Source organism: Sinohyriopsis cumingii, chromosome 6, assembly GCF_028554795.1.
Source record: "Sinohyriopsis cumingii isolate HCF-2022 chromosome 6, ASM2855479v2, whole genome shotgun sequence".
NCBI lineage: Eukaryota > Metazoa > Mollusca > Bivalvia > Unionida > Unionidae > Sinohyriopsis > Sinohyriopsis cumingii.
The window spans coordinates 99,508,129-99,533,838 of NC_142966.1; the positions used below are offsets into that span (position 1 = coordinate 99,508,129).

The 25,710-nt window shown below is 35.2% G+C and overlaps 1 protein-coding gene across 1 annotated transcript; it reads right to left on the minus strand.

Annotated features, from left to right (window-relative positions):
* Positions 1 to 4,768: 4,768 nt before the first annotated feature.
* Positions 4,769 to 20,704, minus strand: LOC149797546 (COMM domain-containing protein 8-like). The gene is made up of 5 exons (XM_089962416.1): positions 20,572 to 20,704; positions 17,699 to 17,854; positions 10,904 to 11,056; positions 7,778 to 7,933; positions 4,769 to 4,964 (listed from the first exon to the last, which is right to left on the minus strand). Exons 1-5 carry the CDS (start codon positions 20,632 to 20,634, stop codon positions 4,941 to 4,943), a joined length of 552 nt encoding a protein of 183 aa, XP_089818542.1. The 5' UTR covers positions 20,635 to 20,704; the 3' UTR covers positions 4,769 to 4,940.
* Positions 20,705 to 25,710: the final 5,006 nt, after the last annotated feature.

The window sequence follows — 25,710 nt, forward strand, 5'->3', positions numbered from 1 at the left end:
TACACATAGATGTAAGAACAGTGTGTAGAAAGCAGCCTTCTGCTAACAGGCCATAATTTATGCCCAAAGTTTGGTTGCTATTGGGTGGTTTGCAGCATGTGACCAATCACGTGCAATTATAAATATCTGATTGGTCACATGTTGCAAACCACCCAATAGCAAACAGTTTTACTTCAATTACATGACATAATGGTATGAAAAGAAACTTTCATACATTTGTTTGTCAATTAATTTAATATTTTTTAAGTATCAAGAATTTTTCAAGGTAAAAACAATTTTCAAGTACTTTTCAAGGATGAATCGAAATTCAAGTACTCTTCAAGGTACTTTGTTGTTGTAGGGTTTAATGCTATTCTTCAGCACAAGATAGGCTATACATGGCAGCCAGTATCTTGGGTGGAGAAAGAACCACCAACATACGGAAGCTGCTGGCAAGCTGTTTCACATCCCCTCACTGGCCAAGCCTTTGATGCAAATCCATGTGAAAAGAGGTGAGATGTCAGTGATCTGTAAAGGCAGACATTAGACCACTTGACCATCCATGGTTCCTTGCACTTACAGTAAGGAAGTAGCCAATAAATTGGGGGATCAAAAGGTCAAAGGTCACTAACTGTAAAAGACTAAAAATGGTTTCTACACAAACATTTCATTTGTCAGTCATAATACCTTAACCATAGTGTGTGGATGATAAAAACATTGACCAACTTGATCATCCATGGTCCCTTGCACTTGCAGTAAGGAAGTAGCCTATAAATTTGGGGATCAAATTGTCAAAGGTTAATGTAACTATTAAGAAAGAAGCAAACCAAACCAAAAGGTCCAGAACACTCTGATTTGGAGGAAAATGGATAGTAATATTAATTCCAAACAACAAGCCTTAATCAGAGTTTGGTGAAAGTTTGCACGGAAGATACATATTGATTCTTCAAAAGTCAAGGTCATTGTGGCTAAAACAAAAATGGTTTTAAAGAAAAAATTTTGTTTTAGAATACCTGTACCAAACTGTCAGTGGTGTGCACTTGGAATAATGAAGAAAACAATTGATTCTAGGGTATAAAGATCAGAGGTCATAATCAAATCTAATAACAAAATAAGAATTTTGCCCAGTAACTTTCCTTCCAAAGATACAGGTGATTGAGACCTATTGGTCAATGATCTTGAAAGTTGACAGGTAACTACATGTGCGTCCACACAGAGGACTATTAAACATGGAGTATGTATGTAATGTGCTGTTCATAACACACTGGTTTAAATTTTATCACAAAAACCAATCTCAAATTTTATAAGAACATTTCTCAGAACATCCGCTACTGATGAAAAGAAAAAAACTATTTTCAACTTATCTCTCACTTCTCCCTGTTCTGTCCAAAAGAAGTCAGTTCTCCCTAAAATTCAAGTATATCTTGACCCATGGAGTTTATAAAATGCTTATAGATGAACTGAACTTGTCATGACACCTGAAAAACGGCACACTGAGCAAATTTTGTAGATCTTCAAGTGTTGACCAAATCGATTTGTATATAAATGGATGAAGATGTATTGTGCACAAAAATTACATGTAGTCCCCCCCCCCCAACAAATATCCTGTGACATGGGCCAACTGCTCTTATTTTATTGCTGTATGAAAGCTAACAAACTGGAAAATCTACAATTTAATGAAGATAAATACTATAGATAGTGGAGTTCCAAAATGGGGGAAAAAAGATTAGTATGTCAAAACAATACTGAACAGAAAAGAAACACTGCAGCACATGGACTTTTACTTCATCCAAAACTGAGCAAGCATTCCGAAAACTGGTCTTACGCTAATCCATGCAGATCAAGAGCTAGATCAAACTTGGTCTAATAATTTATTGCAAAAGTTTACTAGTTGAGAAACCAAATATTTTACAAACATGACAATTTTAACCCTGGACAATAACCATGACTTATAACAATCAAGAATACCCAGAATGGAAGTCAGCCATGGGTCTGTTTGTAGCATGTGCACAGGATTTTGTCAAAATTATTAACAAACTATATTTCATTGAAACAAAATACAGTGTGAAAACCCAAAAACTTAATAGGTAAGTCATAGCATAAGCACAGCACAAAGCAAATGTGTTAACAGTAAACTCTGTACCATGCATGCCCCAGTTACTAATTTTGTGTTCAATTTCCAGATCCTGTCCAAGCAATGGTTATCATTCCATATTTTGACACTACACAAGTGGAATTTTAAATCTGCTTGATACAAGTTTTAAGTACAAAAACCACTTCCTTAATCTAAATGATTCTTTATACAACAAGATTCCACATTTATAAATTCATTTTAGTATCAAAGAAAAAAAACAACACAAGAAACTGCATCTATCTATAAAAAAAACTAAATCCATAGCAATTTATTGTTTCCATTTTGCTTAATTTTTCCCCAGGCCCCTGATTTGGCTATCCAAAGCAGGTCATGTGACCCAAACTATATTTTTTTCAACCTCAGATGAAGCCCTATTAAATGAAGTGTAGTACTGAGAAAATTAGAGCTGCCCAGAGTTCAAAAACATTACTTTTATTTCCATTCATACTCATCACTAAATCATTTGATTAAACTGGTGTACATTTCATATCTGATATGTGCATGTCTTAAGGATATTTGCAATAATAAAAAAACCTCTTTTAACATAAGAATCATGATTTTGAAATGTTCCATTTGAATATGTGGAATCTCGTATATAAACACCCATATTTGTCTGTGTGTACTGCTTGCCAAACAAGAGGTTGAAAGCTTAAAACCTGCAGCGGCATCCCAATTTCTTTGTTCTTTTATCTTTAAGCTTCCTTTGTAGCTTGCTCATCACAATTTTTTTTATTAAATGTTTTTTATTCTTGCCCTAGGATGGGTGATTAGTATAAAAATTAACTTTCCTCTTCTAAATTTCAAACTAGATGCAAATATTTAATAAAGTGGCATGCAGCTGTACCATATATAGAATATATGTTGGGGTTTGGGCAAAGACAAAGAAATCCCAGTCAAGGGTTTCTATTATTTGTCTCCCCACGAGGCTTGCCTGAGTGGGGAGATATATAATATAAACCCACGACTGGGATTTCCTTGTCTCGGTCCAAACCCCAACATAGATTATTTTTCTCACCCAATATTTTCCTTTAAAGTAAAAAGAATTCTGCACTAGTGTTCATGTCCAATGTTTACATGCGACACATGAATATAAATATGTTAATGAGGGCTGTGGTGTGACCGTTGTGTTCAAAGTACACAGTTTATACGCATGAGCAAAGAAAAATAACATAAAATGTCGCATAATACTGAGGTATTATCACATTTAATATATGGATGTTATATGAAATTGACAATAAATAATTAATATTTATTACAAGAAACTTTTATTTTCATCAGTTCCAATTTTGAAAAGTTATATTGTAAATAATAAAACGATATTGGCTACTCAGCTCTGCTGTACTGTAGTTATACTTGGTACAAGCTGTAATGAAGAGTAACATCTTTCTTTAGATTATTCATGGGTAATTAGAGATCTGTGCCACTATCGTATATGACTATTCTTTTCTTTGGAGGAGGTGAAACTGTGTGTGACATACTTGTATTGTCCTTAATATTGATTGTAAAATACCCCCGTGTATAATAGACATTCCAAAAATGGACTCTAGCAGATAACCATGTGCTAAACTTTCAAGTTCACAGATTCTTTGATCATTTATTTTTCTGTCCTGGAAATATGGCAAGTGCTACAGTGAAATCTGCTTATGGATTAATGTGCTGACGGATAAATTATTCCTTCTGGCTGGTAAGTGTATTATTTGTCATTAAATATTGTAGGTATATTTTTTATTCAACCGGGGAACAGTGGAGATGCTTAATAAAATTAGAAAAAAGAATGTTTTATATAACATTTTACTGGCTGTTACTAAGTTTTACGTAGTTGTTAAGAGAGTAGGGAGGCTATGAAGTGTATAGGTCTATAGTATATATGCATTGATAAGTGTTTTCTGTTATATTGTTCATTTCACACAGCACTGAGAATTTTATCCAATCTGTAGCACAGTTATTACAGTTATTTTCATGTCAGCGTCATTAAATGTAGCTAACAGTATATAATTTGTTTCATACTAAGTATTTTTAACTAGTTAGGTAACTTTAGCTACATTTAATGATGCTGATTTAAAAATGTATTGAGCTAGGCCTGCATATAGGATGAAATTGGCCATGCTGTGTGGAACTAACAAGCATAATACCAAAAAGCTTGACATCATATGTGTTTGTCTTTGTCTCTCGAATTGTTTTTGTATGGTGTGTTCTCAAAGATGGATTTAACTTAAGTTACTACGTTTTTGTTTTATATTTGTTGGTGTTGTTTGATTTTAGTACAACTACATCAGGCAAAGCAGAAGACAACAAGGGTTTCTTTTTTTTGAAGTAGTTCTGAGCGAGTGGACACCTTGACTGAGACAACTGGTCTCAGATGACTAGACTGAGACAAGAAAAGTAAGGTTAGCAATACAGGTAGATTTCTCTGTTGCATGGGTGAGAAATACACTTGTAAATCAGGTCCAAATGCAAACTGCAGTCAAATAAAGTGTTGACAGCTCTGGGTCTATTTAATTTATTAGGAGTAATTGGTAGAACAAACACTCATCGTGACATGCCAGCACATCATGGTCTATTTTGTTTGTAGCTGGACATGACATGTAAGAGAGTGTATGTATCATACAAGAACAGTTGTCACTTTAGAGACGGAGAAAATAGTAAACTCAAATATGACATTTTTCCTCAATGTAATAAATGAATATACCCTAAAAAACAGCTTTAAGGTATCATTTAAATTGTCTGTTAGAAATGCTTTTAAATTAAATTCTTATGAACACATTCAAATTGGTTTGATCCCTGGAATTAGGCACACTCTTGAGTCACTTGTGAAAATCTTCCATTGTCAGGATTTGAGCTGTAGTAGAGCCTACAAAAGAAAATATTCAGAAGCCAGTTCAATGATCTGCACACAATTATAAATTAATGATCGATTTTACCGCAAACTTTATGTATGTAAATGTTCTGTTAAGAAAACGGTATTTGCATTCAGCTTCAGGCTATGAGCCTCTACAATAAAAAAGAATATCCTTTATTTATCCAGGGCGGCAAAATTAGTATACAGCAAGTTTACATTATTGCCCTGCAATTAAATATGCAACAAATATAAGTATATTTAGTAAAAACTGACAAATTTAACATCTGTTGCATAAAAGAAAAATAATGTAACCTAAGTGCATTCAAAGTATACAAGTTCACATAGACAGAACACAGTTAACACTTAACAAATCTTTGTAGTAATAAAATCAGGATTGCCCATTACAATATCTAGCTGTATAATTTAATAAAAATGAAAGCATCAGGTTCTCGTTTATGACTGTACTATGAACTATTCTGGAGTAACCCTAAGATTTCTTAAAATACTCTTTCCAAACTTTTGGTATAAATAAATTTTTATTTTCATTCAACCATGTTCTCTTAACATTCTTTACAAAAACATGAACTCTGGCGATGTTTTATTTAAGACATGAAAGTAACAGCTTTTTAAAAAAATAATATAATCCTTAATTGGCATCTATCTAGAAGTGTAAGAGATGTACATGGGGGGGGGGGAGGACTTTCAGCCACTAAATTATGTCATTGTAAATATCAGTAAAGCTAATTGATCAACACTTTTCCTACACAGCATGTGGCTCAAGCTTGACTGGCAAGCCTTTGAATTGTGCCACCCACCTACTACATGCGTACTGAGGACACGTGGGAGCCTAAAGTTGATTCCTGTAATGCTCCAATGGAAATTTTCCTAAAATCCAAGACAGCACCTCTCCAACTCGTAGCTTATAATTTAGTATTGAGATAGGATGTAAATCATCACAATAATTGTTCTGCAACATTGTGTTAATAATTTATGTAACAAAATAATATGATTAACTGTATCAAAATCTTAATGTCAGTCTAAGAATAAAACTAATATTTAATTTCATGTCATCAATATTACTTTAACCAGTGAGTGCTGTCTCACAGCAGTGATTTGGACAAACGCCTGATTGACACAGTTGATCAAATTTTTTTAATAAAAAGTCATAAAATGAATTGAAAATATGTCTTCATATAATTCTGCTAATAAAAGGTAGAACAAAATCCAGGACTATAATACTGGCCATCAGTTCATCTTGAACTAAAAAGAGGGGTAACTCCAGCTTGTTTACAACCATCTATAAAAGTATTTGTGCCTATGGACATATCAGATGTCTTGGGAATGCTTGATCATGCATATTTGGAGGCAACAAAAATTCTGATATGCAAAAATTCACTTAAACATGAGTCCTCCAAATGCACATAATTGCTGGACAGCAAATTCAAGGGCTTGCCAGTCCTGCTTCAACTACCTGCTGAGTGGGAAAATGTTTTCATCAGTTGATCATTTTAGCTGTGCTGATATTTACAATGAGAAAATTCAGTGGCTGAAAGACCCACCGATGTACATGTTGTCATAAGAGTACATCAGTAAAACATGACCCAATAGCTTGGCGGCAAGTTCAAAGATTTTGACTAGCTGCTGAGTGGTGAGAAATTGTGGTGATATTTGCAAAGTCTGAATTCAGAGGCAAAAAGACCCAGTAATGTACATGTGTATAAGAGTACATCAAACGAACAAATTAAGCTTTCACTATTGTGTTAGTTTCAAAGTATAGCTGAATAAGTGGTGCATATGACCTCGAAATAAAGACAAGAGAGTTAGACAAAATGCTGTTTGCAAATTTGCAGTATTTTGGGGTTAAATGGCAAATTGATGAAGATTGTAATGAGATTCAGCAGTGTGCTAAAGTTGCTAGAACAGATAGTTTGCATGGAAAAATATAGCCAGATGTAACAAAGTGTGTGATGCGTAGTGCTTGGGATAAGACCTTTCCTTGGCCTGTCATAATTCACTCTCACTCTAATGGACAAACAAGAGCTTTATGTCAATGGTGTACAGAAGTTAGAAAATTAAATTCAATGACAACCACTGGTTCTACTCATCTGGAAATTTAGCCACTTTAGGTATGCCCACTATGCTTCTGATAGGTAACTGCAACTTTTGCTGGTGGGACTCCTGTTTTTCCAGAATAGGAGTCCTTGACTCCTAGTTTTAAAATCCTAGCAATACGTCTGCATATTAAATATACAAGTCACTGGTTCATCTGACAGTTTAACAGCTTCACTAACAAGTAACATGGAATACTATTAAAATTTATCAATGAACAAACTTTAAAAAGAATTAAGATCCTTTTGCTAGAACATGTTGCATATTGCTGATCAGTTAAGATTATCTCCTTCAAGCATAATTAAAATGACACGGTATCAATGCAATAAATCCAAATGGACAGTATAACAGCAAGATAATTTCTATATAAATTTGTATAGTTATTTATATTGGATTCTTAGGCCTACACCTCCCCATACAAAGTATAGTTCTAACATTTTTGAAAAATAGATCATAACAATCGTCATATTTGTAACAAAAAAAGAACACTATTTAGAAAAAAAAGAAACAAATAGTGGCATCTCATATTGTCAGTACAGACCCAAAGTTCATCTTTTGAAAAATTCTTGTTCTTGATGGCATTACTGAAACACCCAAGTTTTCAGAATAGACCCCAAGCTTAAAAAAAAAAAAATGTTGACAAGCAAATTGGAACAATACTTTATTAGCACCTTCCAATCTTTAAAAAAATGTTGCCAAGCAAACTGGTACAATACCTTATTGGCACCTTCCAAGCTGCTTATTAATTTCTTCAAGTCATCTCTGTTCAGTTCAAATGATAATGTTTCCTTCTGTTGATCATTAAGAACATCCAAGTTGAGGGTCAACAGTGGTTCCTGTAGTGAGGAGATTTTGTCACTTGAAAGGGCAAGCTGGAAACAGAAACACATACATGCAAAAGGTCATGAAAGCTAGGATTTCAAAACAATAAATACCCTGACATCCAAATGATGTATTAAATCCAGTGATCTCTGTCAAAACATTTATTCCCAATAATATTCATAAATATTTTTAATAAATATGGAAATATTGCAGTAATTGTCTACAAATCAAAAAGTCAAAGTCCAAAATGGTTAATGATGTTTCAAAAATGGAAGACGAGACACAAGTGGGTCTGATTTTGCTCACCTGCTTTACATAACACTACAATATCTGAAGATCACAATTCAACATAAACTTTATATTTTGTTAGTTTTACCTAATTTACTTGTCTGATAAAAATTATTTTCAAAGAGAAGGAAATAATTAAAATGAACAGACTTCACACATCATTAAACATATCAAAGTTCTTGATGATATAAATCTATTTAGAAAGTCAATCAGAATCGGCTGAGAAATATAGTCTCTTGAGAAGTAAAATTTAGATTACTTCATTAGTATGCAAAGATCATTATAAGTTTCTTTACGAGACTAAGGCAAACTCCAATCAAAATTCAGTCTCTCAAGTGGTTACACTCGCTGCCAATCTGATACAAGAATGACCCATAAATATACAGATATTGCTCATAATCGAACTCATCAAATATTTTGATGACATAAAACTTATTTAACAAATTTGATTAAAACCTAAAGTGTTGACATGTTCACCGAATCAGAGGTACAATTACCTCGTTACAATGCAGAGAACTTGCTCATAATAAAATTCATCTGACAGCATGACGAATATTTGACCATATACCAAGCCTGAACAAAATCAAGTCAGAATACACTTAAAATTTGCACATTACTGAACTTGTCCCAGATCCTGATGATAAAATCATAATTATATTTAAATCAACATCATATCAGAAATATGGACCACAATCTAATACAAGATCATCCCATTAATCTGAGTGGAGATTATCAAACTCCTCCATGATCTTGACGATATAAGCATATATTCAAATTTTATTAACACATTAACCCCTGGAGCTTTTTGTCATTTTTGCCTGAAAATCGAGTATGAAACACATTTTGAAAGCTATTTCTGAACAGATCCAAAAACACCAAATCCCCGGTGATCTTTAAATAACATACTGCCTAGTTGTGTTAGAAACATCGTTTTTCATTGGCTATTTTTCTTTTTTGCTAAACAGAACCATTATTTTTGTATGGAGACCACTCTTTATTCCAAATGCCCATCTTATCCTACTTTATGCAAAGGCTCATCTGTGTGTTTGCAGTTCATACCATTTTCCTTAGATCTGAGACCAAAAACTCTAAAATCCAGACACAAAATCGGATTCCGACCACGGGCAAATTTTGGGTAGAAAAAAGTTGGTCCAAAACATGAGGATTTTTTATCTGTATTTTGTAGTGCAACTAGATATTCCAGATTATTTGATTTCATTGTAGAGCTACATCTGTCTACCTTTCTATAATACCACCCACTTTAGTGTATCATGCATGACCTTGACGCTACAGAGCTCGGCAGTAGGATACTACCTCCTGCCCCGTTAAGTCGTTGCTAGGGGTTAATGTGTTAAAATATGGTCTCCAGTCTGGTAGCAAAGTCAATCAAACTGATACATCCCATTAATTAATATTCATGGATCTCACTCATTGCTAAACATGTGCAAGATCTTAAATGTATTAGCATGTATTCAAAATATGACCCACAAAATTCAACAATTTACACGCAAGATCGCCTCAAGTAAAAGCTGATCGTACTCCTGATCAAACCTGTATGAGATCTTAATAATATAAGCCCATATTCCAAATCAGATCAGATATATGTCCTACTGAGTTGTAACAAGCAGTTGTTGACGGACAACAGATGCAGGACCAAACTCACTTGACCTTACCACCAGGTAAGTTAAAACTTCCTCTAATGGCCTAATAATGTAATCAGGTCATCTACTTATTACCGACATAGAGCATAAAGTTCCATAGCTCTTAGTTTTTGTGCTTTTAAATAAACCAGATCTGGTATGGACCAATGGACATGCAGGCATACGGCAACAAAACAGAAGTCTGAATGTCAGGAACTTCTGAGTCAAATTTAGGAGGAATGAAATAATTTTAAGGAGTCAAAGCTGATTTGTATGGGTTACTTATTTTTATTTGGACAAATTAATCATAATTTTCGTTCTGTACCCAAATTATTGTATAAACCATCATGTCAAAAAGAGCACATACTTTTTTCCAAGTACAGATGCAAATTGAACCTTTTATTTAAAAAAGGGAAATAGAATTGATATATGAAAATTAAAATGCATTTAAGTTATTTCAATAAACAATATCTTGAGTCTAATTTGATCATGAATGACCTACTATGATTATATGAATGAACTTTTTTTTGGATCTTTTTATCTTAACCTGCTTGGTTATTAGGTACAATTAGGTAAGTGCACCAATATGTTTACACCCAATAAATAAAACTAAACACCCTACAACCCCAGGCAAGTAGTTGAGTGTTCCCTGTTTTATTTCCTTGCTGCCACAAGACGTTCTAGACCACTGTCCACCAAATTTTTTAATGATGTATAACCTTGAGTTACTGATAACAATTACCACAAAGCAGTAGTAACATATTACTTTTGGTGTCCTCTCAGCAAGAACCTTTTTTATTACAGATGGGACAAGTGAATTTTTATTTTTTTAACTAGTGTTAGCAGTGGTTTGGGAGCTAAACAGATTGCATCAAGGGGTTTCTTGGTTGGATACTGTGTGCATCAAAACTGAATTTTCAAGTACAACTGACTCTCAGTCGAGAATTGCATGGAGCTCTCTTAATCCTTTCAGGGAATTAAGGAAAGGAAAAATTGTTTCAACAGAGACACCAGAATTATTCTAAACAACCTGCTATCTATTGACTTAGTAAAAAAATTTGTTTTTGTTTTATTAAATTTCATAGCAGATACCTTTAACTTCCAGTCAAAATCAGAGAGAACTGCCTGTGATATAGTGTGTGTTTGGGCCAGAAGCTGCGAGTGGATTTCCTCTTTACGAGAACTAATCACATCCACAACAGAAGTTTTGTAGTCATCAGATAAACCTTCAAGTCTCTGTAATATCTGCAATAAAATAAATGTATCTTATTATTAATGAGACCTACATGACTGCCTTAACTGGGAGAAGATAAATGAATGAGACAATCCTGAGGGCCTGATTCAGCTGCCACAAGAACTGGTTCCCAAAAAATCATTGCCTATTATGGATTCTATGCAATATCTTTTCTCACAGCACAGTAATAAATTAAAACTAAAGGTAATGTACATTTTGCATTTTATGTTTTATTTTAAACTGTGCAACAAGTGGTACATATCCTCTATAAGGTAAAAGAATGGTTCCCCAAAACATTTTATTGTCACAAAATTTTTAAAACTTTACAGTCAACACAATCAGCAAGAAAAAGCTTGAGCTGCATCTCACAAAAGTCCACCTAACAAAATGTAGAGTAACATGAATAAATATTGTAATGCAATTACAATTGTCTTGCACAACAACACACAAATTCTGATTAATCAGCAAAGTGTCACAGATGTAAAGGATATATATTTAATTATTTAAATTATTACCTATCACACTGCACACCACTCTCATTTAATAACATTACAGATACTAAAAATAGATGTACATGTAAATATTGTCAAATGTTTTAAAAAATTCAACTTTTCAAGTCTTGGAATTAATTGCTCAAACTCTTTCCTTTTCATCTTTGAAAAATTCAGGCTCTTCTGTTACCTTATGTTTAGCATCAGAATATGAATGTTGAGACAGAAAAGACATGACAAACATTTTACTTCACTCTTTTGTGCAGCAATGAAATATTATGCTAACTCAGTCAATGCACATGTATTCAATTAACAGGACTGATGAAATGTATAATTAATGTTAAATGGGTTCACATCAATAAACAGTACTTTGTTTTATACCAGTTAAGGAAGACTATTATCACAGATTTGCCAACCAAATCCCATAATTACCTAACTTGCCCCAGGAGACGAAAGACCTGGTAATTTTGTTACAACATAAATGCACCTTCACATCAGAAGGCATTGTAAATGTCTCAATCATCAATGTCTTGTTTATTTGCACATCTAAGGCAAACACAATTGACAAAAAAATTGTATACACTGAGGCAACCCAAGATGATAATTCACAAACATGTATACTAAGTCTTGGATGAACGAAAATGATTTTTATACCTTGATGGATCTCACTCTACTGTGTGAATGTTTTAACTGTTGGTGATCTGACAAATCAGGTTGGGTACTGGACAAAACTTGTATACTCAGTCAAACTCACTTATCTTGACCTTGGTTATCTCGAGCACGCTGAGTATTTTGGTCTGGTTCTGTAAAACTCCTTTGCTATGCTTATTTTTCTCCTGCTTATCTCAATCCCTTTAAGCTGATAACCCCATTATGTCGGGCATAAGTTTAGATTCAAAGTAAAATGTGACCTGCTTAATTCGATGAAGTGCAACTTTCAATGTCCATCTGAGAAATTTTATAAGAAATGATCCAGCATTTCCACTACTACTACTAGTACCTTGTAGTGGCAAGGATGGATGAAGTTGGTACAAGACAAAATTTTACCGGTATTATGTTTATTGTGCATTAGAAATGACATTTGTTTTTCAAAATAAAACTCCTCATATTTTGTACTTCAGATGCATAATCATTGTTCTGCAGTATATTTGTCAACTAAACCTTGATATCTTGGAATCTTGTTATGTCTATGATTTTTTGACGCCCCCAACATATATGTGCAAACTCTGGCATGTCTGAGAACCCTCTTCACTGTAAAGTCAATTCAAGGTAAGATAGGAATGTGTCTGCGGCATGATGCCCCAGTGCTAGACATCATTATAAACTACCACACTGCAGACATCATAGCAATATGACTGAAAAATTGTTAAAGCTACATTAAAAAATCCATATCACACACACACGCAACTATTTTGAAAAAATATTAATAATGTTGTACTTATTTTGTTAAGAAAATTGAAAACTTGCTTTAATATCATTAAATTTCTAACAAGATTACTCAGAAATCTCCATGTACACCTCTACCTCGATAACTCGCACACAACGGGGTCCACAAACAGAGACCACACTATAAGTGAGGGTGTGAGTTAATGAGAGACCTCAAAAAATTGAAAAAATTTGCTTGGGGGAGGTAAGCGTTAGGGAACTGGGCTGTTTAATGACTGGATCCTCATTTTACAATTACGTCAATAATAATTTTTAATAACATGCTTTTTCTAATGAAGTTTTTTGTTATTCTGTTTAAATAACATTTATTTTCAAAATGTCTAACATGTAAAAGATCGTTCCAACTGGTTTCAACAGCCATCACATGTATGCGAAAAATCTGTGTATTATGTCATTGCTTTTTGTTTTCTTTATGAGTCTGGTTCCCGTAGTGGTGTTTAATAGTATCCTGTCAAATCGGGAGTTCACAGAGCAGGGTACAGCAATATAACAAATACTTCCGAGTCAGTTATCAAAACACGGTCAGCACTTAATTAGGTTCTCAGAGAAACGCTTGCAGATATAGATGTTACGGTAGATTCACGCCTTTTACGTTTAATTACAGGAGGACACATTGCACTTATGACGATTACACTTAAAAGGAACTAAAAGATAGAACTAGAACACAAATTTATATAAAGTGCTGCCTCCACTTGGCATAAGTGACATTTTCATTTATCTAAATTTCCTTACAATATTGTTAATTGCGGTGTTCTAGGAACGTTGTTTGGAAAGAAAATGTAAAAAAATTGTATGACCTATTTTTATATTTGACATTTCATAATGTTAATTAAAATTTCCAGGTTCTATCGAATGTTTTCGACGATAAAACGAGCAATATATCAAAGTTTCCATTACCAATTTTGATCACGATTTTCTTCAAGTTCAATAAATAGGGATCAATTTTTGGGGTATTTTCTGGCTTAAAAAATGGGATCCACGCCTGACCCTGCTTTATAAGCGGGTTCACAGGTTATCAGGGTGTGAGTTATTGAGGGAGTGGTGTATTCCTTACTTGCTAAACTACCAAAAAACCAGTGCAGTGAAAGCAGTACCATGACATGTACCACTGGAGAACCCACAACAATAAACCAGTAATACCATACCGGCTCCCCTGCTGATCAATCAGCGCCTTTACCAAAATTATTGGGTAAGCCTTGTTTTGAGTGTTACAAACATCTATATCGACCCTGCCACATCTCTGTAAAGCTAAGACCTCACACAGAGGTCTGGCTGAATGAGACTAAAGAGTGAAGACTAACAGACATAAAGACAGTGCAAAGGAACCAGTGTGCACCTGGTCATTTTTGTGAGAATCCCATGACTCTGAAGCAGTATTTCCGAATGATTTATATAGAAACTTAGTGTGATTTTCACTAAATTGGCCACATTGCAGTCTAGAGTGGTTCTTTCAGTTATATAAATCCTGCACTAACATAACTTAAGGAAACTTAATAAACATCTGTCAGCACATTTTCATATAAAATTTCTAAATTTGAGGATTCTTTAAAAAAGATATAAAATTAGTTATCTTTGGATCTGAAACAGAAAAGGGATATATAAAGACTTTCTTCAATCCAGAAAAAGATATGCTAGCCATGGGTAGTCTATCCACTTGATTCTACAATGACCTTGGAATATGTAGCTACCCAAAATGACCTCTTCCTTACGAAGAGTTACACCTATCGTGTGCTGAAAAATGGCGTTAAACCCTACAACAACAACAACGAAGAGTTACAACACATAGCAACAGGAAATCAAACTACCATTATCAGAACTCATTATGTAAACAGGTATATAATAACTATACCAAATTCTATATCTACATTCCCTGACATTATGGAAAACTTGTGTGTGAATGTTTCACATCAGAGAAACTAACATTCAACATGAGGTCTACATATGAAGAAGTGATTAATTTCAACTATCTAGACAAGTTTCCTTCAGCTGCATTCAATCAATCTTGTTTTGATGCGTTATGGCAAGCTACATATGCCAAAAGCTTATATGAAACAAAGTACATTGGTTAATCCTTGTCTAGTAAGATGCAGGATTTAGTTAATTTTCCAAAGAGTTAATTAATATAGCTTTTCTTTACCCATTTCAACATCAAAGTGTGTTTCAAGTAATAAAAGATTTTACCTCTCTATCAACATCTGGATATTCATGTCATTAAAGTTAAAATAATCAATCTATTTTCAGAATTTTAATGTATATTAAAGTCATTCTTTAAATAATATATGACAGCTATATCAATATATGCTGGTTATGTGCCAAATACAGGAATCCCACCAGCAAAAGTTGCAGTCCACTATCATAAGCAGACTGGACATAAAGTGGCTAAATTTCCAGATGATTAGAACTAGTAGTTGCCACTGAGTTTAATTTTCTAACTTCTTTACACCACTGACATATAACTCTTGTTTGTCCATTGAAGTGAGAGTGAATTATGTCAGGCCAAGGAAATGTCTTACTCCATGCACTAAGCTAAGCAGCACAGTGTTCGATGTGAAATATCAGTTCTAGCACTCTTTTTAATCCTATTACAATTTTCACTAATTTGCCCCAAAATACTTATCGAAATTTGCAAACAGCATTTTGTCTAACTCTCAACATGTCTTGATTTCAAGTTTATATGCACTGCTTATTTGGCTACACTTGGAAACGAACACAATAATGAAAGGTAAAGTTGTTCATTTGATGTACTCTTACACAAAAGTACATCACTGGGTCTTTTCTGTCTCTGTATTCAGTCATTGTAAATATCAGTACATTTTCCCACTACTCCGCAACTAGTCAAGCCTTTGAACTTGCCACCAAGCTATTGGGTCATGCTCTCCAGAAGTACTCTTACAATGACAACATGTACATCTGGTGGTCATTCAGCCACTGAATTTTCTCATTGTAATTATTAGCACAGCTAAAATAATCATCAACACATTTTCCTACTTAGCAAATGGATGATGCAGGACTGGCAAACCCTTGAATTTGCTGTCTGGCAAATGTATGCATACGGAGGACTCCTGTATAAGTGATTTTCTGCATCCCAGGTAAAAAAAATTGTGTCCAAATATGCTTGATTAAGCATTTCCAAGACCTCTGTATAAGCATATACAGACATGATTTAGGTCTTCCATAAAAAAAGCTGAAAATCTAAAAGGGGGGGTTTGGGTGTCCTCCCCCAATGGGGTTTCGAGAGGCAGCACCCTCAATCAGGTTGTCCAAGGCCCCAGACCAAAAATGCATCAAACACTCATGAAAAGCTGCTCCAGGTGCAACTTATGATCATAATATATAAAAAAATAATCATTTGAAAAACTAACAAACTTAGCAAAAATTTTCAACTTGAACAATTTCACAATATTTATTGTCACATGAATTTGTTCTCCAATACTACTGATGCTTAAGCTATTTCATTTGCATGTCAATGTTCACATCATAATTAGGTCAATAATTAGGCATTTTTTGCTGCCAACATATTACACTTCTCTCTTTTCATAACAAATCTGTAAAATAAACACCGAAGTATATCACCTATATACATATAATCCCATATATTCACTTGTCTTTTTGTCCACTGGACAAAACTTGTTGATATGCCAGTCGAGCTCTTTTTGCGGCTTTTTCAAAGATTTCTTTAGCCTTCCATTTTTGTCAACAATGATTTTGTTGGCTCAATGTGCAATCGTTTCTTTTCCTTCTCAACGAGAGCCTTTTTCCTTTCAAGCTCCAGCTTGTGTTGGTGACATGCAGTGCACATATTCCGACACAGGGCTACATCTGTTCCAGACTCTTCCAATGACTTCTGAAATTTATATCTTTATTGCAGAGGTCACAAAATGCCAGTCCTTTAGCAGTCAGTTTTCTTATAAACTGACCAACTAAATTTCCGTTGACTTTTCGCTCCAGCCATTCCCATTTCCATACATTTTTTAAAAACCTTTATCTAAACTTCTCGTGTCATGGTCTCTCTCAACAACTCGGGACGCCATTTCTTGTAAGCACGCTTCTTCTTTCCATTGCCATCAGTTTCATTTACACGAAGATTCATTGGATGAATTTAAACTTTTGACCAATCAGAATACTCTTTACGAGATTTGTGGGCTAACAAATATATGGAGCGAATACGTTGCAAGGGTCGTTGCGGAATGGGACCGAAGAGACCGTTTAAAAAAACGGGGAAAAACTGGATCAGACATAATAATAATAATAAAAAAATGGACTATATCAAGAAAAATCGGATTCAAATCAGGAGAAAAGTGGATTTCCGCTTTAAAATGGAGAAAAATCATGTCTGCATATATTGACCTAGTGTCTTTTCAAATATATTACATCACTTTATAGGATTGCTTTCAACAGTGAGAAAAGAAAACTCATGAACATGTGAAACAAAGTCAATAAAACAACAATGGATGTAAGTATAATCTGACAAAATGGAAACAAATAAAGCAATGTCTCCAAATATTTTTATGAACAAACAAGGATGTACACTTTAAGTCCGTGCACTACAGTACTGGTCTCATGTTAAATTATGTGGCCCATGAATTATGAAGTTTTATTTACCTTTATTTCATGTTGGAGATGACAGAATTTTTTATAATCATTATTTTGTCCTGACCCAAGTCTTACGCTCATTATAGTAATCAAATCTAATTCTTTTTAGGATGTTCATTTTACCTGATCTTTTGTCCATGATTCTTTGACTGCCGATTTTATCAGATCCTGAAATGTGTCAACCAATATCCACCATTCTGACAGGGTCCAGATTTTGGAATACTCCTGATATGTGGGGTGACTTCTATGGCACAAACCATCAACCAATCCATGCAGAAGCTAAAAATGAAAATAAGATGTGTATGATCTTTCAAAACAAATGAATCTTAAAACAATATGATATTTCATATATAAAACAGACATAAAGTATGCAGCAACAGGAGGCATAAGGCCTGAGATAGTTCACCTGGGTGACAATGCTCAACCGCCAAATGTAAGAGTTGTTGATCAATTAAAGGATGCTTTCTGTTGAAATTTCTTCCTATCCTGTTTGCAGAACATTTGTCTCTTCCATTCATATCTGATGGTACATCAGCATTATTTGCACAGCACTGAAAGACCTTCATACTAGAGTCAATGTTGGCCTAATTATGCTGAGCAGTTTTTGGAGAGGTTTTCTTTTTTTTAAATTTTGGTAACAGTGGCCATATTCAATGGCAGATCATCATTTGTACAGATCTGAAAGCACATCATATCAATGTGCTGTCAAACTTGGTCCAATTTTGTTGAGCAGTATTTTTGAAGTTGTCTGACGTTTTCATGCATTTAGTAATGGCAGTCATATTTGATGACAGATCAACAAAATTTCTATACCATGGAAATCATTTCTGCCTGATTACTTTCATAACATTTGGTCAAATTCATTGAATGACTTTTGGTGGACGAAATTGATTAAAGGCATTTCCATATCTTGTAACAGCATCCAGATTCAATGATGGATTGGCATTTTTTGTACAATGTTGAAAGCCCTCTATTTCATGATGCTTTCTGTCAAATATATTAAAAAATAAAATGTCAAAATAAACGATCATTTCATTTTTCAGTGGTTATGTCATTATAATAATGAAAGAAAACAATGGCCTTGCTGGGTAAGTGGATACAAAGTCAGAGCCAGTGAATTTTGTCAAGCTACTTGATTGGACCTGAGCTTCAACAAAACTTATTTGAGCATCAACGTTATATTTCTTTATATTTTATAAACCTAAGCCATATACTGTATCTTTCAAAAGCTAAATAAATTTTCTGTAAACTGCACAGCATTTGTAGGAGGTTAATTTCACTTTTAAGGACACTATTCACACTATTCAGGTATTATCATGAGGAAAAAAGTTTTTGTGTGCTAAATACATTCTAAATGTCCCATTTTATACACCTCTCAATCAAGGTTCATTTATAAGAGGTCAAATTTGGTATCATTAAAAAAAAAATAATCAATTTTCTGTACACTGCATAAGATTTTAAAACCTTCATATTAAATAGCAAGGTCTGAATAAGACACAAAAATTATATTCTTAATATAACATTAATCGCTTTTCTGTTTCAACTGTTTTATTATATCGTCATATCTGGTATCATTTGAAGTTCGTCCATCAGTGTCAATCGTCTGGAAACCTTCTAGTGAGGAGTATATCACTTGGAACTGACTAATGCTTGGGATAAACTGCGGTTAGGTCTGGCCATCACGGCATAATTTTGAGACAGAGACAGACATGTTGGAAATTTAAAATCGTGAGAACAATAAATACATTTTTATAAAAGAGATATAAAAAATGCACAAACACTATGTCACTTCATTCACTGTGTATGTATGTATGTATGTATGTATGTATATATGTATGTATGTATTATTTAGCTTATCAGTACAGCTCATTACAGTTTAAATTTTTTAGGTTTCCAAATGTTCTTGCCTTCGGATGACGCTGCTTTCCGTGCATGCATCAGAAATTTAAAATAAGGTCAATAATAAATGTGTCCAAGTGTTTTGTTATGACAGGGATTACTAAAATGTGAGTGCTCTAACAGATTTATCGCCATGGGTCAAAAGAAGATTGTTTTTAGTTACCATCTGCAAGCCAAGGTCAATTAAAATAAATTTATTAAGTGCTAGCGAGCGTCCTATTGTCAGAACTAATGGGGAGGTTGTTGTTGTTGTTGTGGGGTTTAACACCATTTTTCAGCATACGATAGGCTATGCATGGCGGCCAGTATTAGTGGTGGAGGAAGAACCCGGGAAAACCCCCGAGAAGCTACTGGCAGCTTTCTCACATACCCACATTGGCTGAATCCTGGACTCGAACCCACGCAGACAGAGGTGAGATGGCAGTGATCTGTAACGGAGAGCGCTTTAGACCACTCGGGTCCCCAATGGGGAGGTTAACACATTGTAAAACATTAGTATGGAAAATGGCCCAACAACACTGGTCTCCACTGTCAGAAGAAGAAAAAAGCGGAGACCTATCTGTTGGTCTACTGCATCATTTAACTACATGGATTTAAGGACCAAAAAAGAGGACATGTTTGGGGGTTAAAAAAAAAGAGGATATATGGTAACCCTAAATAAACATAGAAATGTATTATTATTATTTATTGACCACACAATTTGATTAAATTTACTTAACTTTAAAATTATGACAAAAATAACTTTAGATTATTTTACACTACAGTAATATTTAAATCTTATATTCGTCACCGATTTAATTATAAAACATGACAAATACTGTCATCTGCGGTTTGAAATATTACTTTGATTCTGCATGCACAGGTATATGGTTCTTTCTGTCTTTGGTGGAAATGGCGTCGATTTGGGTGATAGTTGGTGGATTTAGGTGTTTCGTGTAACCGTAAAATTTGTGGGTGTTACCCAGACTGTTCACGAGCCGAGCCGAGGCAAATTTTAACTCTTAAATACCACGTGTTAGACCTTTTAACAACAAAAAGTCCTTTTAAATCGTTGAGTCTTTAGAGTTAGTTAGAAACAAATTTTGATTCATACACACAGATGAGCAATCTTTCGAACTGTGTTTCTTCAACAAGTGGATGTTGCCATTTTCTTCCGCCATGACAGGCAATGCGCAACCGTTTGTTACATGAGCACTGATTGGACAAACTTTAGTGAATCGTCTTATCAAATTTTAGTTGAGAGTCAACAATTTCGAGTCTGTATCACAGTCGCATTATTAAAATTACACAAAAATGTCGACACGACACGGAAATGGCGACAGACTATTCTCCAACTTTTCAGAGGAGAGAACAAAGTAAATTTATGTTTTATTTTTAAAATCTTCTTTACTGGCTACATGATAGTAAATATATTGATTCAAAAAGGATGCAACATTTCGTAATCATTTTATTATATTCATATAATTTGATTTGTGATGATTGGCAGCTTTGTAATGAGATTAACGAACAAATGTACAAAATTCGTGTTGGTTTATTGATAACATCTATTTTCACTAAAGCCTAGTATAGTCATAATTTGGGCATTATCTTGTCTTTATTGACAGCCCCACCCACCAAAGATGAATAATTCTTTTTAAATATGTTTCCAACAAGAGGACTCGTTTATTGAACAACATACTAATTAAAACAAACACAATTTTATACTCATCTGATTCTTTTAATGCGCACGAAAAATAAGCATAGCAGGTTTTGTTGTAAAATGTTTAAAATTATTACCAATAAAGAAATTTTATTCACAGCAAAAGCATATTTCATTTTCTCCTCTGCTTTATTTCAGGATCTACAACTTTTAATGTCAAGTTATAACATTGCCTTAAATGTAGTAGTATCTTTATCGAGCTTTTGAATTTTGGATGCTGATATACAACAAAGACCCATGCTTTACCCTTAAATCACAAGCAAGCGTATACGTTAAATAAGTGTACGTGAACCTTCTTCTATAGCGACCCTCAAGCGAAGTTACTTTACCAGACCAATATACTGGTAGACTGATCAATATGCACTAGTAAAAATTTACTTGATTTCTACTGTCTGCAAGTCAGCTATTTGTCTTCGATCTCTGGCGCCAAGGTTCCGTATCTGTGCACGAAATCAGTGGTTTTCTATCTCCGCCATCACTGTCTCGAGCTCAGCTGTTATAATCGTTTTATCATTGATGGCCATCTAATTACTGCTTGGTAATGGTGCTAACACTTCCTTGGGCGACCTCGAGGATTTCTAAATAAGCACGTATTTGGTTATGTAAACGAGATGAAACTACTTTAACAGAACAGACACACCCTCAACCACACCAGTTACACTTGATATACCTCCGACAACAAATGGCGCAGATATGATGGTTATCGTGGTTGTGATACCCGACACGTCAAGTCTAACAGTTGTTGCCGCATATAGCTTACAAATAATACGTACGACATCATAAACGCTTTTGTATTTTACAAGTCTTGGTGAACCCACCTCGCATTTGTTGTTCCGCTTCGTTTGCGTCAGAAACATTGAGTGTATATTATAGTTCTTCCATTAATAATGCGATCGTAAAGTATAACTCCTCGACAGTCTGTCCTTTATCAGTCGCAAGACGCACGTGCACTTTTAACCAATTACTGTTTTAACCGGCACAACCGTCATGTAATTATAGAAAACATGTTCCTGAGAAATATATAAGTCTACAGTGATCGTGCGTTCTGCGTTTCGTATAGAACCGTATTGATTGCACCAGCAGCAGGGGGGGCGAATCCTACAAAATACTTTTCCGAGACACCCCTTTCACTGAAACTATTCCCGATAGAGGGCTTATTTCGACGAAATAACACTTTTATTCAGAAAACGAGACAAAAAAAAATGTCCTTAAAAAATGCTTCGCATTTCCAGAAATGCTTTGTATTTCCGCTGATATAACGCGAGTTACTTCAATAAATCCGACTCCGCCGACATAATTTCCACGGTGAGGTATCATCGAAAAATCAGGTGTAGTTTGCGCCCCCTGCTGCTCTACGAAATGAGTTTCCATGGGAATCTTCGATTCCTAAGAAAACATTTTTATGTTGCAAATAGTGTATCAAGGCCGACGCGGTATCGTGTCCGCGGGTCGTGTAAATTTATTGTCACAAATCCATGCGGGGTTCTTTGAGCGCGACTAAAGAAATTCTTAAACTTATTAATATCCATATCGCCGCTACACCAGGTTTGATGAATATTTCTCAGCGTGTGAACATCAACTCCATTAAACACCGCAAGAAGATTACAGTTATCCCTGATTACTTTTGGTATTTGTGTATAACGTTGAGTAACATAAATCACATCAGTGTTTTTATGACGACCCCGGGAAAATATTCTTGCAGGATTTTTTTGCTTGTCCAGCATCACATCATCATACACTACTAGGTTATTTATTTCCCCGTCGAGGTCCTCAACGCTGGGAGCTTCTTCGATATCAGTGATAAATTCAACTATTTCGTCGCCGTCTTCACTCAGCGCTTTTGCACTCTCATTAAAATCTTTTATAACATCATAGCATCGCTGATCATCTACAGATGGTGCTACCAAATACAGCTTATCCCACTTCATCCACTTCATAATCAGGTTCAGCAACAGCTGTGTTTTACCTGATCCAGATGGTCCAATGATAATCATCCGGATAGAATTTGGTAGCACCGAATTATGCTTAACTGGCTCCTTTCTTCGCGTCGCAGAAAAATCTGTAATTTCCATTTGTATATAAGGAATAATAATTATGGATCTATATTGTGTGAAGTGTAAGGCACGAACCCCTACAAACGACATAACAACCATTACAACAAAAAATAACAGACAAGCACTCTCTGGTAAGTGTGCGCGATGTGGCACAAAAAAATTTAGATTTCAAAAAAAAAGCCTGACAAAGTCAGCGGAGGTGACATCGCAGCAACCCTCGGACGACTTCCAGGTACCCCTTGGGCTAAATATCCCGGAGAAAAACATCTCCCAGGATACAATTACTGCGGTCCAGGGACACGACTAGATATCAGACTTGATGAACAATCTAAACCAAAACCGGGAGAGTATCCGATAAACGCTATCGACGCAGCGTGTCACATACATGATGTTGCTTATCGAAGTAAAGATCTACAAGACAGGCATATCGCGGATGTGAAATTAATTCATGCACTAAGCTCCATAAAAAATAAATCATTTAAGGAGTCACTCGCTAATTGGTTAATAAGATCAGCGATGAAATCTAAATTAGCATTAGGCGCTGGATAATTAATAACAATGGAAGCGATTTATTATTCCCCAATCGGATACTGGAGGGGTAATGCAGCAATTAATAAACTCGCCAGCGCAGCAAAAGTAACACGCAAGGTTGCCAAAAAATGGCTGTCAAAACAAGCAATATGGCAAATCTACTTACCACCACCTCGACAAATCAATTTTGCACATTTTGATGTTAGTACCCCCAATGAAGTTCATCAGGCTGACATACTATTCCTGCCTCATGATACTGTCCGTAGAAAAACATACAAATACGCGCTAACAGTAGTTGATGTTGCTAGTAGATACAAAGAAGCAGAACCGTTAGCGACTAAAACAGCCGCTGAAGTTGCTTCTGCGTTCAAACGAATTTATCAACGAGGACCTCTAAGCTGGCCCCGATTATTACAAGTTGATCCTGGTAAAGAATTTCAGGGCGCGGTGTCATCACTGACAAAGCAGTATAACGTTATCATACGACGAGGACATACTGAAATTCATCGGGATCAGGCAATTGTTGAGCGATTTAATAGAACACTCGCTGAGAGATTATTCGGATACCAGTACGCGAGGGAATTCATTTACGATACGAGATCTCGTGAATGGGTTGCAAGACTGCCAAACGTGATAGCCGCACTGAATAATGAAATTACCAGAACAACAAACATGAGACCTGTAAATGCAATCACAAAAAAATATATACCCCGCGTCAGTGAACGTGTTTCAACGCAGCCAACGACGCTAGCGTCCCCGTTGCTGGGTAATGTCACCGTTAGGTATTTATACGAACCCGGCGAACTCGAAGGAGGGAAAAAAAGAGCAACCGATCCCACATGGAGTGTTACCACACACAAGATATCCAGCATAACCAGATCAACTGGGAGAAACGCAATCTACAGATTAGATTCAACTGCTCCTCAGCGTGGATTCACACGCGAGCAACTTCAGGTGATTCCCACGGATACACAATTACCACCTCGATCACTTAAATAACTGCAGCAACACCTCTGCGTCGATTACACTCAAGACAGGTCAGCATTACATTTTCACGCGTATGACCGAGATTGCTGTCTATTCTATCCACGGTAAATTGTCTTGGGTCGTTTTTCGGATACTGCCACAGCAATAAACAATTACAACTCGCACAGTGATTATTCTGACGCTCACGTAACGACAACACAGCGTTGATATTCAGGTTAAACTCTCTATTATTTTTCTTGTCGCTTTGTCGGTAACTGTCTAATTTTTTTCTTATTTGATCTTTTTGCGTTAACTCAACAACGGCTGACTTTGTTGACGTATCTAATACAATTCTTCGTAACTGAGCCATCTTTCTTACTCTGGACACGGCTAAATAAACTAAATTTGACCATTCGATGCGGTCATCAACGATCCAAACAGTTGTATCAGAAATAGTTAATCCTTGTGCTGAATGAATCGTCATAGCATATCCTAGTGTCCACGGTGATTTATTTATTGCTAATGCATCTTCGACCGCATCGACGTTAACTGTTACCATATCATTCAATACTAAATTTTGCTTCTCTGGTTTTCCGGGAATATCAACATCAACATTCTGCAATCGTGTATCATCTGGTCTATAACATAACGGCACTTCCAACGTTGGAAATTTCTGCCGCTGTAACTGAAATAGTCGCCGCTGAAGTGTATCTCTGACTGATTTTCTACTTGCAACAATTAAATCATCTGGTTTCCACGCCGTTAAAAAGTTATCAAATGAAGTCTCTGGAATTATTTCACGCATTATTTCACATTGTACTTTATTGGTTTGTAGCCTAATTAGTTTTTTAAACTCCTTTAATGTGTCATCAAGCGCTCTGATGTCATCACGCATTTCCTCGTAATAATCAACAAACCCTCTCAACCATTCGTGGGGAGATTCGCCGACAAATGGTGGTGGTTGACCATGATCGCCGCACATCACA